Below are 17,776 nucleotides of genomic sequence, written 5' to 3'. Positions count from 1 at the left end.
CCACCACAGCACGACAGACAGACGAGTGGTTCTTAGAGATGCGATATTTCCAATACATAAAATTTAGTTTTGAAAATACTCCGACCTTATGTTGTACAAATAGGCCGGTCTGTCAAGCTCATTTGAAAAGAAACCAAGTTGATTGATTCAGCACTGAGACTTGTCCTGGTGTATAAGGAGACCAGCCGCTTTGCTGGAGAAGTAACCACAGTAGTGATGCTGAAGACCCTTTGAAGAGTTGTAGCTCAGTGTTAGCAGATGGAAGCATCTAGGGAGTCAAGACTGAGTCTTGTCCTTGAATGACAATTAGGTCCTGCTGTGTGTCCCCAAAGAGTCCCTGGGTGACACAAGTAATTAAGTGCTCGGCTAGTTGGGGGCCCCCACTTCTCCTCATTCTCCACCCCTAAGCGACCGTGAATCTATGTTCTTTGTGTATGGATTCACCCACTGTGGACTTTCCCTATAAATTCCATCATAGAATGTGCAGTCTGTCACTTAGCATTGGTTGGTTGAAGTGCCGTCGAGTTGGTCCTGACTCACAGCGATCCTGTATCTGGTTTCTGAGGAGCAGCGGGTGAGCGGCTGGTTTTCTGCTTCACAGCCCAGTGCTGATCCGGCAACACCATTGTATTTTTAAGTTGATCCATGTCGTGACTGAACAATACATTGTAGAGCTTTGTTGTTATTGTAAAGTGTCGTTGAGTCTGTTCCGACCCATAGTGACCCTGTATAGGGTTTCCAAGAGCGGCTGGTGAGCTTGAACCTCTGACCTTGTGGATCAAACTGACTTTACTGTCCAGCACATTAACCCACAGCGCCACGCCAGGATTCCATTGTATAGATGTGGCACCCTTTATCTGTCGTTCTGATGGGCATTCGGACTTCCATCATCTGGGAGTTAGGGCTGGAGCTCCTGTGAACATTCATGTACAGGTTTGTCTGTGGATGTGGTTTTCATTCCTGCTGAGTTGATCCTGAAGGGTGAAATTGCTGGGTCGTAGGACATTCCTTCAGCGGCAAGAGAATGAAATCCAGTTTCTCCACATCCTCATTGAGTGTTTCCCTGGCCATCTCAGTGGGTGTGAACACTAGTTTTGATTGGCATTTCTCTGGTTGCTGATGGAAGCCCTTGTGCTGTGGGTGAGGCTTTGGGCTGCTAACCACCAGGTCAGTGGTTTAAACCCACCAGTGGCTCTGAGCGAGAAAGATTAAGCTGTCTGCTTCCACTAAGGAGCAATTCAGCTGTGTCCTGTGGGGGTTGCTGTGAGTTGGAACTGATTCAGTGCAGTGGATGGTTTTGGGGTTTTGGCGGCTAATTATGTGCTCTTTGGTCATATCTACATTTTCTTTGCCTATTTAGCTTATTGTTGATTTTTAAGAATTCTTTGTGTATCCTAGGAGGCTTAGTGACGTTGCAGGGTAAGCCCTGGACTGCTGACCACAAGGTTGATGGTTTGAGTCCACCAGCTGCCTTATGGGGAAAGCTGAGGCTGTCTGCGCCTTTTGAGATTTACAGCCAACACGACACAGGACTGCTGTGAGTCAGAGCCTACATGCCAACAGTGGGCCTGCTGTTACCGTGTTCTGGATGGAAGTCCCTTTACCAAACATATGATTTTGAAATATTTTCTTCCCTTGGGTCAGCTGTCTTTTCACTTTCTTGGATGTCATCATTTGCAGCACAAAAGTTTTAAGTTTTGATCAATTCTAGTTTTTTTCTTTCATTGATCATGGGCTTGATGCCTCATTTAACAAACGATCTTGTGCCCGTCCAAGGTTGTGCAGAAACCTTATGTTATCTTCCAGAACTTTTCTAGCTTGAGTTCTGTGCCTAGGTCGTTGATTCAGACTGCGTTCATGTTCATGTCTGATGTGAGGTAGAATCTGCCTTCATTGTCTTTGCTCCTGTGCTCCCAGTACCATTTCTGAAAACTCTTAATTTCTGTTAATTTCTTGTCAATTGGATATCTGCATCAAAGAAGTTCCTTTCATCTGCAGTCTGCTAAAAGCTAGAGGTGGGATTGGGCGGGAACAAGTAACAGTGTCCTGACACCTTCGACCAAGGCCCATTGTTCGCCTCTGGGTTTGTGTCTCTTTCTTAGCTGTTACCCTAGAGTACCCAGCCGACAGGAGACACAGTGCTAACTTTGGTGGCTGGAGGATGGGCTGGGGGTCTGAAGCCCAAGGGAAGAATTCAGAGCTGAGACCACCACACTGTGAGCACCTCTTAGATCTCTATAGCTAAAACCTGCCTTTGTTCCTGGAGCTTTGATGCTGGGCTCTGGTAGCCTACAGAAAATGTTGTTTTCATTGTCCTTTTGAGTTGGAAGTGACCTGTTTTGTGAATTTCTTGGGTACACATGAATTGCGGAACCTGCTTTGTATTTCAATCGTAGGAGACAGACTGAGAATTTAAATGCTTAAAATAGCTTTCAGAATTACTAGAAAATATCATTTAAAGTGGGTAGAAGCCAAAGTAAGGACTAACATCTATTTCTGTGCTTAGTTTCAGTTACTACCCAGCAGAGAATCTGATAGAATATAAATGGCCCCCTGACGAGACGGGAGATTACTACATGCTGCAAGAACAAGTCAGCGAGTACTTGGGCGTGACCTCCTTCAAACGGAAATACCCAGGTACTAAAGTCCGAGTTTATGGAGCATGTTGCATATAGAACCAGGAAGAGTTGGAAGTCTACGTGACTGCCTTCCTTTTCCAGGTCTTGCTGCTTTTTCTCCTTTGACGGGTGCGGTCTCCCCGTTTTCCTGTTGCTCTCTCTTTAGTGGGAAGTATTTGAGTTTTCCTCTTCTGCTGGGTTTCCACCTTACACAGGTTCCAGCTTTGGCAGGGTTTGTTGTCTCTCAGTTGGGAGTCATGCTGTCTCATGATAACTGCAGTGTGGGTGACTGACAGTGTGTTGGAGATTCTTGCAACGTCTGACTTTGACTTAACCACATTCAGCTAACGTCTCTCTCCACTCTCCGTGTGAGAAACTCATTTTGTAGCCATACTTAGAAGCATTTAAGGCACCTGCATCTTAGGAGTGGCGTTGGCTGCATCAGCTGTATCTGAGTTTGAGAAAGGCCAGCACCTGATTAAACACTTTCACAGAATTATTGATGTCTGAGGGCGAGTCAGAAATTACTGCTGTAAAATCATAGAAGACCATGAAATGTGAAACTGTGGTTTCTCGACACATTCTCTAAGTCTATGCATTTCTAATGCTTTCCTAAGGAATTCTGCACATTTGGACTTGAAACCATGTCAAAAATGACAGTTTTGGCATTCTTGAGGGACTCAAATCGTGTTTCTTCTAAATGTTCTTTGCGTTTTGGGAACAGAAAGAGTCTGCAGGAAGACGGTTGTAAGGTAACGGGGTAAAAGTTTACCTTGCTACCCTTAAAGAATGATCAGAAACTTTGTTGTGATGGGAAATTACCCTCCTGCAACTTTCCTGACCTTGTTCGTACCAATCGAGTTTTCAGTTTCCTGAAAAGTTCTTTCTAATAAGCCTGTCGTCCTGTGCGCTTTGAGAAAATCTTTCGGGATGACTCCTTCAGAATCCCAGAACGGTAGTCCTAACCTTCAGAGCTGACATCTCTGTGTTGAATTGAACTGGTCCCTGGAAAGCCAGTGGTTTGATTGTACCTTTTTGGGGGAGGTAACCGAATATGTATTCCTGAGAGAATTGGTCAGCAGCCGACCCGTCCACTGATCGCGGAGACAAGCTTCACCACGTTCTGTCTGAAATAAACCTGTACACGTTTGAGCTAGGGTACAAGAAGCAATACTTTTTGACTTGCCCTCATGTACCTTCTGTCATTTCCTGACTTCAGAATATTTTTCTTTAGTTGTTTTAATAGTGCTTAGAATATAGAAAACGTAGTACTTTGGAAAATCCATGAATATATTTTTTAAAAATGATTTTACCCTAAACGTAAAGAAAACTTTCCAGTTGCATAATGTCTCACTCTTTTTTAATAGCCTTTTGTCTTTTCCTTGGAGATTTAGAGCGACGAGATTTGTCGCACAAGGAGAAACTCTACCTCAGGGAATTAAACGTCATTACAGAGACTCAGTGCACGTTGGGTAAGTGCAGCCTGCAGGATGAGGCCCTCAGGCCTCTGAGACGGGGGTGGGTGGTGAGTCTGTGTCTCTTCTGCTGAATTGTCTTTCAAAGTTACCATAGTGGATTGTCCAACGATGAAATTGTAGGAGAATGAAGCACGCGTTTGCTCCGTCTTGAGTTGTGGGTCATCTCCTTTTGCCCTGGGATAAGCATTTTCCTACAGTTGGTGGACTCTGCCCCTGAATGCACATGTGAGCCTGTGTGGTGTTTGTAAATCAACTGTATGATGTGTGTGTGCACTGAAGCTCTTTGGTGTATGGAACTGGGAAACTAGGAATTACCATGCACTAAAAGTGTGCTTTATCAATTGTTCAATATCTTCTACTGTGGGCCAGACCTCAGTGTGCCTTGTCATCTGTTTAGCAGTTGTTTTTAAGTAAGGGGATGTATCTTTATAATACGAGTATGATTGAAAATACAGACACTCGGCTGAAAACTGGATTTCCTGGTCATTGCAACTTTGGTCATGTTATCTCTTTTGAACGGTTTGACTTTATGAATATTAGCTTTTATTGCTTTCAAAGGTGTTAAAATATTTTGCTCCAATCTTGGAAAGCCTTTGAAATGCCGAGTAGTTTGAAGAAGCGGCCCATTTTGACAAGGCACATTGTCATGTGTGCTCTGGTGGCGTGTAGGTCTGACTGCCTTGCGCAGTGACGAGGTCATGGACTTGATGATCAAAGAGTACCCCGCCAAGCACGCCGAGTACTCTGTCATTCTGCAGGAGAAGGAACGTCAGCGCATCACGGACCACTACAAGGAGTACTCGGTAGGCAGCCCGGGCTCCACTGAGGCGTGCTGGGGGGGTGCGGTGGCGGCCGTGGTTAGGACCGGACTGCAGCGGCACGTGTTTGTTTCAGCAAATGCAGCAGCAGAACACGCAGAAGGTCGAAGCCAGCAGAGTCCCTGAGTACATTAAGAAAGCCGCCAAGAAGGCCGCAGCGTTTAACAGCAACCTGAACCGGGAGCGCATGGAGGAGAGGAGAGCCTACTTCGACCTGCAGACACACGTAGGACACCTATGGCTCCCGTGGTCCCTCCCCCTGGGACGGAGCTCGACATTTCCTAGCAAGGCCCAGCCCTTCTTGTCAGCTGGTGCTGCTCTGCCAGGTCTCTATGTGGCTGAAGCTCATCCCACCTCACCTCAGGGACCCCCATGTGTTGACTTGAAGACACCTTAGACAGGTGGTCTGGGTCCTGGGGTCTGCTGAGTGTGAGCAGATGAGCTCACCTTTCCTGAGCAGCGCTGGCCCTAGAGGTGGCTGCCCCCCGTGTCTGAGGAGTGCGGCTCCTTTGGTGGGCTGCAGTAGAGAGCGGGGACACTTGTTTTCGTCGTATAGAACACCTTTGTGGCACTGATCTTCCTGTTCACACAGGTAATCCAGGTGCCCCAAGGGAAATACAGGGTGCTCTCGACAGAGCGGACCAAGGTTAGTTCCTACCCAGTGGCCCTCATCCCCGGACAGTTCCAGGAGTATTACAAAAGGTATTCGGCCATTTCGTTGACTTTCCCATCGGCTCTCGGGGTGGGATTTCTGTGCTTGGAAAAGGCTTCAGGGCATGCTGTAGAGTTTGCCGGTGCCCTGCGTCTGTCCTCTGACTCGCAGAAGGACCTGCAGACATGCCTGAGTGTCCAGTCTCTGCTACCCAGGTTTCTCCCAGCCAGTATCCACTTGTTCCCATTGGCACACAGGGTGACCCCGGCAGCCTCTGCTGTCACTTGTGTGGGGCAGTGACTTGAGAACCTGGGTCCCAGCTTGTCTCCCAGCTTCCTGCTTTCTCTGCTTCCGGAGAGACTGTGGTTACAGTGCAGTGTCTAAACCCTGGCCTTAGTGTCCACAGTCAAACTGGAGCTGAGGGTCTACTCCCCTGTGTGCCCAGGGCAGTGCCATGGTCAGGGAGCACTGAGAGCCTGAAGGAGGCTCAGTCAGGATACTATCTGTTGGTCTGTCCCATCAGAGAGAAAGGGGAGTTCTCTGACTGAGGTGGTACCTGCCACCTGGGTGGGGCACCGAGCTCTGGGGTAGGTCTGCGTCACCAGCCTCACCCCGGGGAGGGGTGGTGGGGGTCAAGGGAAGTGGCACTGTCTTTTGAGAATAGGAATCAAATGCGTGCTTGACATTATCAGGCTAGGAAAGAGATGTTCAGGCTCATTGTTTATTAACGCGTTCCCCCTTGAACATCAAATTGAATAGACATTCTGAAAGGCACCTGGGGGGGAAGTGACGATGGGGACAGGTGCCCTGGGCCCTGAAGACGACTCTCACACGGCAGGTATTCCCCTGATGAGCTACGGTACTTGCCGTTGAACACGGCGCTGTATGAGCCCCCCCTGGACCCCGAGCTCCCTGCTCTGGACAGTGATGGTGACTCGGACGATGCCGAGGATGGACGCGGTGACGAGAAACGCAAGAGTAAAGGCGCTTCGGTGAGAGCACTGACCTCTCCCTTAGGGTCTTGGCCGACCATTTCCTGCAGCACTGAGCTCTGTCACCGCCGCCTCTGGAAAAAGGGTCCGAGCTCCACAGCCGTGGAGTTGGTTCTGAGGACAGAGCAGAGCTGCCCTGCAGGCTTCCCAAGGTGGCTCAGGGTTCTAGCACCACCTGCCTCATCTTTCTCCCGTGCACTGGCCGGAGGTCCGAACCACCAGCCTTTCAGTTAGCTGCCAACTTCTTTAGTCACAAAACCACCAGGCTACTGCATGTCACTTCTAGAGAGTTCTCAGATGGCACAGTGAGTTAAGCATTGGGTTGCTGTCCTCAAAGTCAGCAGTTCAAACCTGCCCGTTGTTCTGAGGGAGAAAGATGTGGCCGTTTGCTCTTGTAAAGACCGACAGTCTCAGAAACTCGATGTAGAAGTTCTCCTCGGTCTCTGGGTTTTCATGCAGACCGCTCTTTATTGTGTGCATCTATGCTGTGGGTTAATGTGCTGGACCGCAGGGTCGGCAGTTCAAGCTCACCAGCTGCTCCTCAGAAACCCTGTGCAGGGGCTCTGTGAGAACTGACACAGTGGCACTTAACAATAACAGGGTGAGTCTGATGTTGAAAATCGCCACCTTGCTGCTGTCGTTCATGCACATTTGCAGGGGTCCTGAACTGGAGGGCTTCCCCAGTGCGCCCCACAGCTCAGTGTCCATCAGAACCTGAGCGTTCCATCAGTCTCCCCAGAGCTGCATGCATCAGAACCTGAGTGCTTCCTGCCGCCGTCCATCGGAACCTGAGTGCTCCCCACAGCTGTCCCTCAGAACCTGAGTGCTCCCCATAGCTGAGTGTTCCTCAGATCCTGTGTGCTCCCCACAGCTGAGTGTCCCTCAGAACCTGAGTGCTCCCTACAGCTGAGAGTCCCTCAGAACCTGAGTGCTCCCCACATCTGAGTGTTCCTCAGATCCTGAGTGCTCCCCGCATCTGTCCCTCAGAACCCAAGTGCTCCCCACAGCTGAGTGTCCTTCAGAACCTGAGTGCTCCCCACAGCTGAGAGACCCTCAGAACACGAGTGCTTCCCACAGCTGTCCCTCAGAGCCTGAGTGCTCCCCACAGCTGAGAGACCCTCAGAACCTGAGCTGCTGAGAACCAGGCTCTCGTGGGGCTGGGGGACGGGGGAGCCTGCTGACTGTAGAGAGGCCCTGTGTGTATGTTGGGGGATTTTTTCACTTTAAATTGTCGACACTCTCGGTGCCAATTTGAGTCCTCCCTTTGTTTGTGCTCCGTCTCAGTGAAGGTGCTGTCCTCTTTCGTTTCCAGGACAGCTCTTCTGGGGACTTGTCTGACGGTGAGATCTCGCCTCACGGCCCCGAGGACTCCCCACAGGGAAGACCCAAGTCCAAAGACAAAGCTGCCACACCTCGGAAAGATGTTCCCAAACGTACTGTACTGTCCAAATCAGTCCCCGGGTACAAGGTAGAAGACAAAAGCCCCTGACGGGCCTCCTTCCTGACAGCCTCTCTCCTTGAGGTCTTTCCCTCTGTGTTCTGTGCCGGGGCTCCTGCTCGGGGATGCACTGCTCGGTGGGTCGGCTGGCCGCTGCTCTCGCTTCTCTCCCGGTGGCCTCTCTGCCACTCCTGGCTGTGGTATGGCCTCTCTTTCCTGTATACGAGAGCCTTTTGTTCCCTCTATAATCAGGAAAGTAGGAGTTGTTCAGAATTGCTTCCCAGGCAGAACTTGAGCTCTTCCATCCTTAGAGTAAAGATCGTAAGTATCTGGCATTTTCCATACTCCTTAGTTTCACTGAACACACTGTGCTGTGGTGTGTGCGTGCAGCCCGGCCTCCGTTAGACACAGTCGCGTTCCTGTAGTGCCTCTCTCAGGGCTGGATTTCATCTAAGGATTCTTTGTTCCATCCGCCAAAGGCCTAGAAATAGTGAAGCTGACCTGTTACACTGTGTTGGTTTGTGGCATCAACTTGGCAGACAGTTGATGTATTTCTGTGACAAGGATTAAAACATTATTTGGTGAGGTCGTTTGGTTTTGGATGTATTTGTTAACTTTTTGATCGGATTGTCTCCAGAGTTGAGGAGGAGGTTGTAACGGTTAGTTTTGCAGTTTCTTCCGTCGGCTTGTGTTGTGCCCTTCTAAGGGGGGGGTAAGAAGTTGGGCTTAGCTTCCAGTTTCTGTGTTGGCTGGTAACAGTGGGCGGGAGCATCAGTCTGTGCTCTCCTGGTGATGGTGAAGGTACAGTGAAGCAGAGTTGGACACGGTGGGCAGAAGGACGTGCAGGAGAAGTAACTCAGCCACTTCCTGCACGCCAGGTCTGGGCTGGTGGTAAGTGTGCTGCCACGGGACAGGTGAGCCGGCTAGCTCCCTCAGCCCGGCCAGGCCTTCGGCCTGCAGCTAGCTCATTGGTCTTTCTTTTCATGAGGTAAGGACGGTGACTGGACACATGAGTGTGTTCGTATCTTAGTCGAAAATGTCTTCGTAAGCAACTTGAAGATACAAGTTTTCATAGCCTGTTGCAGGTTGTCAACTTGCTTCACCAAGGTTGGCTCCCATGGCGTCAGTTGGCTGCAGATGGGCAATGTTTGTACTCGGGCTTATATATATGGCTTCTCGGATTTTTTTCCCAACTACAGATTTAAATGTATGCTTAGCAACTGAAAGCAAATGAACTCCAAAGATTACATTTAGAAAGTTAGCTTGCACTCCTGGTCGGAGAGGCAACTCGAAGATGACCATTCCGTTCATTCTTTTCAAAGTCAAGTAGCTCTTCCCCACAGTAAGCCTGGATCAATTATGGATGAAAAGACCTCAGTGAGAATGCAGAAATCGAGGTCTCCGTCCCGGCTGACCCTGAGCAGCTACCCAACACTGTGACTGACTTCATAGCAAGAAAACATAGATTCACCTACAGGCAGGGGGGGGAGCCCCTCATCTGCCAACATTTATAACCTACTTTGTGGGTCGTATAAAGTTCTCAACTTAAAAGTCAGTTTGCTATATTTGGTCAAACAGTTAACTTACCCATAGTCTTGATGTGGCACTGTGGGCTAATGGGCTAGACTGCAAACCACCACAAGGTTGGTTCAAGCTCACCAGGTGCTCCTTGGAAACCCTATACAGGGTCGCTATGGGTTGGAACCAATTTGACGGCCCTTAACAACAACAAACTTGGTTTGCCTTGGCAAGGCCATACCAAATGATACGGTGGGCCTTACTTATATGACCCGTGGGCTGGATCTTCTTCACCTCTGACATAAAGGAATAGCATTCAGAGATTCTGGGGAACATATTTAGCACCTAAAAATGTTTCAGGTATTTCAAATATGGAAAATTAGTATCTAGATTTAATAAATTAATGTGAATCTGTTTATTAAAAGTGAATCTCTCTTTGAAAAGTATTCATAAGCCAAGATGTGCCTAAATATTAGGGTACTTTAAGCTGAAGCTTTCATTTTACTTATACACACACACACATACACACATCCAAACATCCAGGAGAAAGACTGAAAACATTCATGGAAAAAAGAAATTACGAGAGAAAAGAGTGTCCTCCCCCAAGTGTTTTAGAGCACCCTTGGTGAGTGCTCTCTTAGGTGGGTGGTAAGAAAAGTAATACTTGGTCTGATGCCTTGCTGCCAGGAGTCACCAGTGCTGGCCCTCATCGGTAGGCTAGTGTTATTTCGGGTACAGCAACCTGCAGTTACTGCTCTAGCAGGAAGTGTGGGGGGAAGTAACCGTCTGCAGTGCTGACAACTGTTAGGATGAATGTTTTCTTTCTCTCCTCAGTAGTGCAGGAAGTAAGACCGACTGTCTCAGTTGGCCACACAGGGATCGATTACTCCTCAGGGGAGTTGTGTACACTCTCCGTCTGTCCCTCTGTTCCCGAGAGACCGTGGTGTTAGAGCCTGGTCAGCAGGATGGCTGGGTGGACAGCTTCTGCCTGTAGTGAGTCCCAAGAGCCAGTACTTGCCTTCATGTGCCCGTGTCGCCATCGTGTTATCACAATGAAGACTGTTGGTGCGAGGGATTTTAAATTGGTGTGAGAACACGTGATCTCTTCAGTGTAGAAGTACCCCTGGAGTTTTCTCGGTGGCCCTGTACTATAGCTGTTTAATGTATAGGTGAATGATCGTAGAACTTGAATCACTCTAGAATGTGAATGACTAGCCTTGTTTTTGTTCTTTTGTAAAGGATTCCTGTGAGGAGTTCTTTCCGTAGAATTTCAGTTGTCTGGCTACTTGCCTGATCCCAGTAGAAGATGTTAGCGTACTTGTTCTGCTGGTTTCTGACTTCAACTACAAGCATTAACTAAGTGCATTGTCTACACGGAGCATGAATGCCACAAGGGAAAGGCTGTGCTTGTTTTGGGGGTGGAGAGGTGGCTTTCTGCTCTGTGCTTTGGCAGTTACAGATTTGATGATAACGGAACAGAATTCAGATGACGGAAGTGCACTTCCTAGTTATATTTTACTTAGGTCTCTGAAAAAATGAGACTTGTGTGTAGATTACAGAAGAAACCATGAAGGGTTAGCACACGGCGAGACGTAGAGGTGTGAGCACGTGCCACATCCTTTGTTGGGGGGAGCAGGGTCTAAAGATGCACACGTTAGGAGACGTAGAATAGTTTACAGTAAAGTTCATATGTATGCTTTAACTTCCATGATATTTATTTTGTGGAGACATTTGTGATTGTTTAGAGCCATTGTTTTTATTACTATATTCATGTATAAGGTTGACTTTTTTAAAAAAAATAAATAAGCCAAAAATTATTTTTGAATGCCTCTGTCATCTTTTGCAAAGAAAGAGAATGTACAGAAATACAGCTGGAAGAAGGAAGAACAAATTGTTTGACCTCAAGGCTATGGATAGACGTGGTAGTGAGTCATTTCTGAGCTGACATCTGAGGGAGAACAGTGTGAGGCTCCTCTTTGGCTCTGTGACTTAGGAAAGGGAACACCAGATGCATCTGGCTGGGGTGGGGTCAAACAAGAAAGCAGTTTGAGAGAACACACTGTTCTTTGGTCCATATACCTGCTCCCCTCACCTCCACTCCATTCTTGGCTCATACTTGTTCCCCCTCCTCTCCCAAGTTGTGCAAGTGGTCAGAGTGCAGGTGAGAGCCAGCTGAAAGTCCTGTTTACTGGCCCCGCTCCCTAGGTGTCCCTGAGGATCCATACCTGACTGGGCTGGGCTTTGTTTTCCATCTCAAAGAGGAGCAGGAGCAAGGCTGTCTGTATTTTTTTTACTGCATTTTTTGGGGGGTGGGGTGGGGTCTGAAAACTGATTTTCTCCTTTTCTCATGTTTTTACATCTCCGAGCTCTTCCATTGGCTTTGTCAAGAGGAAACTTACTGACAGAGTTCTGTAAACCTTTGTGGCCCTCATGTAGGAAACACCTTCAATGATAAATGCTGCAGCATTGACTTTGTAACAGATTGTACAGGTCTCATTTCACAGCCTTGGGAGAGAACAGGTCTTAAACAAAATCGGTGTGTAAGCTGCTTAGGCCTGAAGTTTTTCTCTTGTAATAAGACTAACTTTCACGTAGCGGTCATTTGGGACTTGCGTTTTGTCCCAGTTAGTAGTGAAATTTGCCCTGTATTTGGCCTTTCCTTCTAGCTCATTGCACAGAGCTTACTGTGCACGTGGACCGGAAGAATGTGCCATGTTGAATCTAACATGAGATCATGCCATGGACTTAACTGTTTGAATTGAAATTTAAGGTTTTGGTCAGGAGGCTGCCTTGTGCCCTGAGCACATTCAGGTTGAGTTTGTCATTCAGAAAGGTCCTCACGAACAGGTTCCCCAAGAGTAAATAAAACTAAGGCCATACAGTAGCAGTTCCTTTTGAACCCATAGTAAGTTCTTCTGGCGTGAATTTATAGCCCTCTTCTGCCTTCCAGCCAAAGGTCATTCCAAATGCTCTATGTGGAATTTGTCTGAAGGGTAAGGAGTCCAACAAGAAAGGAAAGGCTGAATCTCTTATACACTGCTCCCAGTGTGCCAACAGTGGTGAGTACCGACGTGTCTTCTCAAGTCTTTAACTCCCTCTTTATGGCTTCAAAAACTAGGACTTGTTGTCAGCTAGACCTCAAGCCGAGTCCTCAAGTACTCAGGGCAGGCCACGTGGAAGCTGTAGACAGCCAGTGCGTTTTCCATTGACCAGCCAACGTTATCCTTGTGAAGTCTTAATCTAGTACTTTATTGTCGTCTAAGTGAAAATCCTTGTGTGGAATGCAACTAACACTAGTTTTGATATAGGCCATCCTTCCTGCCTGGATATGACCACGGAGCTTGTTGCTATGATTAAGACCTACCCATGGCAGTGTATGGAGTGTAAAACCTGCATCGTATGTGGACAGCCCCACCATGAGGAAGAGATGATGTTCTGTGACATGTGTGACAGAGGCTACCATACGTTCTGTGTGGGGCTTGGTGCTATCCCGTCAGGTAAAGACTGATCAATGAAAGAACGGGATTTGAGCGGTGGGACTCTGCCAGCATTTGCTCTGAAGTCTAAACAGCTTCATGATATGACATGACATGACATGACGTGAAGGGCCTAGAGCTGTGATTACGTGGATTGTGCGTCGGTTGTTTACCCCCGGTGCCAGAGCTGAGTCCACGAGTTCTACACTTAGGAGTGTAGCTCAGCACATAGCACGACAGTGTCCTGTATTTCTACAACAGCTAAAGCACCAAAACATCAGTTCCAAAGCCTTGATTTTATTTTTATACATCATGTACTTAAAGACGTTAACAAAGTGACTAGTGGGCCTTTATACACCTCAAGCCACAGGATAGTACCAGTTCCTTTAAAATGCAGAGAATCCAGGGGAAAAAAGTCACAGTACTTAGACTAAAAATGTACACAAACACTTGTGTAATTTTAGAACGTATTTGCATAGTTAACACTGGATTTGTTAAGTGCTGTCGAGTCGACCCTGTATTGGGTGAGCTTAAACCGTCGACCTTGCAGTTCTGGTGCATTAACCCACGGCGGCGCCGCCCCAGGCCTCCTAACACTGGTTAGTACTCTAAAATGCAAGCCTGACTCTTCAGTTTCTGGGAGTTATTAAGAAGCTAAACCTCACAGAAGTTCTGTGGGAGGTCAGATCAGGTGTGAAGTACAGTCTCTCAGCACTGTGCCAGGAAATAGTTGGTGCTTTCAAGTGCTGTGTCTGCGATGGCGCGCTGGGGGTTGGGTGCTGTACAACACACCAGCTGCAAGTGAGCAGCGAAGAGAAATAGCAGAAAGGGAGCCAAACTCAAGAGATGTTTCATTTTAGGATCTGTTACTGAACTAAAGAGAAGGTACCCTTCCAAGGACTCTTGTAAGCCACATCTGACACATAAGTTGTGTACCTGATTTCTTTTTTGTTGTTTTCATTCTTTATAAATCCGATCTTTGTCTTTGGAAACATTACATTTAATGAGATCAACAAATTGTGTGCTACATGACATGTAGTAAATAATACTACCGATAAGTTGTGGACCAGAGTCCCCAAAAAACAAAACTCATCAGTCAGTCTTAAGTGCAATTTGCGGTTATTTGAATATGCCAGTATATCATGGGTTACCTGTCATTATTTTTCAAGGTTCACACCATTCTGTAGCACACTGCTCACCCCAACTACTGCATGACATTGGTTAAGGGATATTCACGGTTTTCCCCTTAATTTGAGAAACTTCATAGGGTCCATCCCACCTTAAATCCATAGGGAGATAGTAGTGATAGCTATGGACTGAATGAGAGAATGCATGGAGCCACAATGGCGCCTTGTAAAATTGCCTTCGTTTTTCTTCTAGGCCGCTGGGTTTGTGACTGCTGTCAACGAGCTCCCCCAACACCCAGGAAAGTGGGCAGAAGGGGGAAAAACAGCAAAGAGGGATAAACTCTAAATCCCCAACATTGTAATAAGCATTTAAGTGAAATATTTGGTGCCAATTTATTTACAACACTCATTTTTATGCCAATAAAACATGTTTTGAAATTAACTCTATGCTTAAAATCTGTTGATTTACCTTTGTTTTAGCTGTTCTTACCCTTAAAACTTAATTCCAGGTGGAAAAACAGCTCGTCACCTATTATTTTTCCCCCCTATAACTTCAGTTTTCAGTTGTCTGCAAAACCTCAGTGGGACAGTTTGCTTGCTGTATTGTTTCTGGCCTATCCTAAGTTAACAGACAAGGTCCTATTTAATAAGGTAATTTAGTTACTAGGTAGCCCAAGCCGATGCAATGACAGACGGCCTAAGGAAAGGCGGTGCTGCGGGTTTAGGGTTGCCGTGAGCTGACCGGCACTGGGACAACGTTCACTCCAGTCTACAGGAGACTCTGCCTTATCCACACCCAGCGAAGAACATGCAACTAGTGAATCTGCTTCCTCACAAGTCACACCTGGTGCCCAAAGCGTACACGTGACTTCGTTAGACATTTTTAAGTAGAAAAAGATAAAATGATCAGACTGATTTAACTGCACAGGTTGCTATTTTGATTTTGTCCACTCAAGGCCCTTTAAAAGATTGGCGGAAAATTCCACTGTCTTAATTCCAGTTTCACACTTTTTTGAAGCCAGCTCCTCCTACGCTAGTCACCTGATAAATACTCCAAACGGAGTATAAGCATTTACTGTACGCATTCTGTTGACAGGAACTTGATCTTGAAAGTCTTTGCTTCTCCTTTTGGGGTAATTGAGGTAAGAAGAGTACATATGGCTTCGCTTTCCTGTTCCCCAGCCAGAAAAAGCCACTGAATTTCAACCAGGGCAAAGCAGCCAGGACCCCGAGCAGCTCCGTGGGCCCACAGGTGCCCGGTGCTCAGAAGAGGATCTCCAGTACCAGCTTCAGAATACTAATCAGAACCGTCCACAGCAGCGACTCTTCCTCCTGGGGCGCGTCCTCGGGGTCGTAGGTGTGCTGGCCCGAGGCCACCCCATCGGCAGAGTAGCCGCCTTCGCCAAAGTGCTGCCACTCCACACTCCGGTCGTAGTACACCTTCATCTCGAACTCGCTCTCCAGGTGCGACGGATGCCCGTAGATGCCGATGCCCACGGGGCGCTGGAAGTGCGCAGGGACGGCCACCGCATCCTGGCCGCAGGTGGCCGACTGCAGCTCGTAGTCATCAAAGCTGGGGTGCAGGGTGGTGTCAGACACGTAGAGGTCGGCGTCGCCCCGTAGGCTGCGCATGCGAAGCACGATCTTGCCCTCGTGGTTCAGCCGCAGGTAGCTGTAGTTACCGGCACCGATGTGACCCTGCACCACATGCAGCAGCAACCACTCCTCCGGGACGTCATCGTCCTCCGCGCCCAGCGCCAGGGCGGCCAGGAGCAGCAGCAGCAGCAGCAGCGAGCGCCCCCAGCGCGCAGCCATGGTGGCTGCCGGCTGTCCTCAGGGGCCGGCTCCGGCCTGCTGGGAGAGGGCGGGAGGGGGAGTGAGAGGAGGAGGGGCGCCGGGGGCGTGGGAGCCGGCGGGGTGCAGAGGAGGGAGGGGACGTGAGAGGGGGGCGTGGAAGGAGGGACGTGCGGGAGGGAGCGAGAAGAGGCCGGTCCCCCGCCTTCGAGGACGATCCCACCCGAGTGCAGCCCCGGGGGTGGATTCAGTCGGGTAGCAGGGGGCTCGGGCGCTACGCTGCCCGCGCCGGACCCAGACTCACCGCCATATGCCCCACGGCCACAGAGCCACGGCTGGGGCATCCGGAGAGAGCCGCGGGGCAGCGGAAATGAGGCGGCCTCTGACTCTCGCGAGAAGCGGAAGTGGCGCTGCGCGGCAGTGGTGGAGTCAGCTTTCCTGCTCTCGCGAGATGCAGAAATGGTTGTGTGCACGAGACGGCGGTGGCGGCGGGACTCGTAACCCTGGAGACGCGGCGGTGGGGGCGGAGTCCGAAGGGAGCGCGTCTCTTTCGGATCAGTGTCTGCAGTTGAGGATAGGGGACCAGGCCAGGGCTGGATCAGGAGCTGGGTAGCAGGGTCCAAGTCGTGAGTCTATCTATTCCTTGTTGGAAGTTGAAGGTACAGCATCAAGTTTTCGGGTTAGGGGTCGGGAGTTAAGAGTCCGCTAGAGGGCTTCAGTTGGTGTCCTGCAGATGAGACACCGGCCCAGAGTCCTGTTTTCCAAACAGATAGCAATCCGGTGTGGACCGTCGTCGGAGAGTGGGCGCGCTCCTCCCGCCAGATGCTCTGATCCTGTCTTCACTACGACCCTATTCCCCCAAAGTCTGGTTCTTTGTACCACTGGCACCCCCATGACCCTAGTCCTTTGTAAGCCTGGGCCTCCATGCTCCTAGTAGTTCTCTGTATTCCTTGCACCCCCATACATGGCCCTCTTTGGAGCTGACTTCTTAGCGTGCTTCTGTCTTTTGCCTCCGTTATGACATTGAGTTTGCCACCCTGTGTAGCTTAATCTAAGAGTGCTTTACTGTTTCTTTTCACCAGTGGAATGCAATCAGGTCATCCAGATAGACACTCAGACTGCCCGGTTGGAGATTTCAACGTTTAAACAGAGTGTCCTCACTAAAACCAAAGACAGAGGACTTGCACAGGATGCTGCAAAGGCAGTGTTCCTCTTTAGCTTTCTTCTCTCCCACTGCAGCCCAGCATCCTCTGCTGGTCCCATAAGACTGGATGAAGCTAGCCCTCACTCAGCTTTGGAGACAGTTTCTGTGGAAGGGGCCCTTGTCCAGAGGAGAGAGTGTCTGCAGCAGATTGTAATTTTAGAATTTGCCTGATCTTGCTCTCTCCTGGGAGTGAGGACTTGTCTGAAAGGGCTCAGAAGAAAGAAAGACTAGGTGACTGGGGGGATGAGAACAAACAAAAGGAGGGAGTTGGCACTGACGTGGGCACTGGGGCAGTGGTTGTGCAAGACAGGAGACTGAGGGATGCAGCGGAGGATTGTGAAATCATCCTCTGGCTGAGTTGTTCCCTTCCCGCCTACAGAGCCAGAGTCTGATGTGCAGTCAGATTTGATGACTAGACCACTTTGTGTATTACTGCCAGATTCATAACTGATTCTAATAAATGACAGCTATAATCTTATCAACTGTTTTTATAGCCTTCCATACCTTTTATTTTTGAAAGATTCTCTGGGCAAATTATTGAATGATGCAGAAAGCATCAAGAGAAGATGGAAGGAATACACAAAGTCACTGTACCAAAAGGAAATGGTTAATGTTCAGCCGTTTCAAGAGGTAGCATATGATCAAGAGCCAATGATACTGA

At 48.7% G+C, this 17,776-nt stretch overlaps 2 protein-coding genes across 3 annotated transcripts in view; one reads left to right on the top strand and one right to left on the bottom strand.

Annotated features, from left to right (window-relative positions):
- Nucleotides 1-14,456, top strand: part of PHF10 (PHD finger protein 10) — a 25,833-nt gene extending 11,377 nt beyond the window's left edge. Inside the window, exons 3-12 of one of the 2 annotated variants that reach the window (XM_006876176.1) lie at nt 2,507-2,637; nt 4,013-4,090; nt 4,766-4,899; nt 4,991-5,140; nt 5,507-5,616; nt 6,405-6,558; nt 7,871-8,026; nt 12,465-12,573; nt 12,823-13,011; nt 14,371-14,456. In XM_006876176.1, coding sequence (XP_006876238.1) covers nt 2,507-2,637; nt 4,013-4,090; nt 4,766-4,899; nt 4,991-5,140; nt 5,507-5,616; nt 6,405-6,558; nt 7,871-8,026; nt 12,465-12,573; nt 12,823-13,011; nt 14,371-14,456 — 1,297 coding nt within the window. Of the gene's footprint in view, nt 1-2,506; nt 2,638-4,006; nt 4,091-4,765; nt 4,900-4,990; nt 5,141-5,506; nt 5,617-6,404; nt 6,559-7,870; nt 8,027-12,464; nt 12,574-12,822; nt 13,012-14,370 lie in introns of both variants that reach the window. The other variant, XM_006876175.1, reaches the window with a different exon arrangement.
- Nucleotides 14,457-15,380: 924 nt separating this feature from the next.
- LOC102832223 (chromosome unknown open reading frame, human C6orf120) lies at nt 15,381-15,932 on the bottom strand. Its single transcript, XM_006876174.1, has one exon. The coding sequence runs from the start codon at nt 15,930-15,932 to the stop codon at nt 15,381-15,383; it is 552 nt and encodes a 183-aa protein (XP_006876236.1).
- Nucleotides 15,933-17,776: the final 1,844 nt, after the last annotated feature.

The sequence above is a fragment of the Chrysochloris asiatica genome, unplaced genomic scaffold, assembly GCF_000296735.1.
Source record: "Chrysochloris asiatica unplaced genomic scaffold, ChrAsi1.0 scaffold00361, whole genome shotgun sequence".
Classification (NCBI taxonomy): Eukaryota; Metazoa; Chordata; class Mammalia; order Afrosoricida; family Chrysochloridae; genus Chrysochloris; species Chrysochloris asiatica.
Note: the sequence above shows the minus strand (reverse complement) of the source record. Positions and strands in the feature narration are given on the sequence as shown.

Excerpts from the sequence above, each read along its gene's own strand:
- LOC102832223 (XM_006876174.1), bottom strand. The coding sequence starts at position 15,932 with ATGGCTGCGCGCTGGGGGCGCTCGCTGCTGCTGCTGCTGCTGCTCCTG.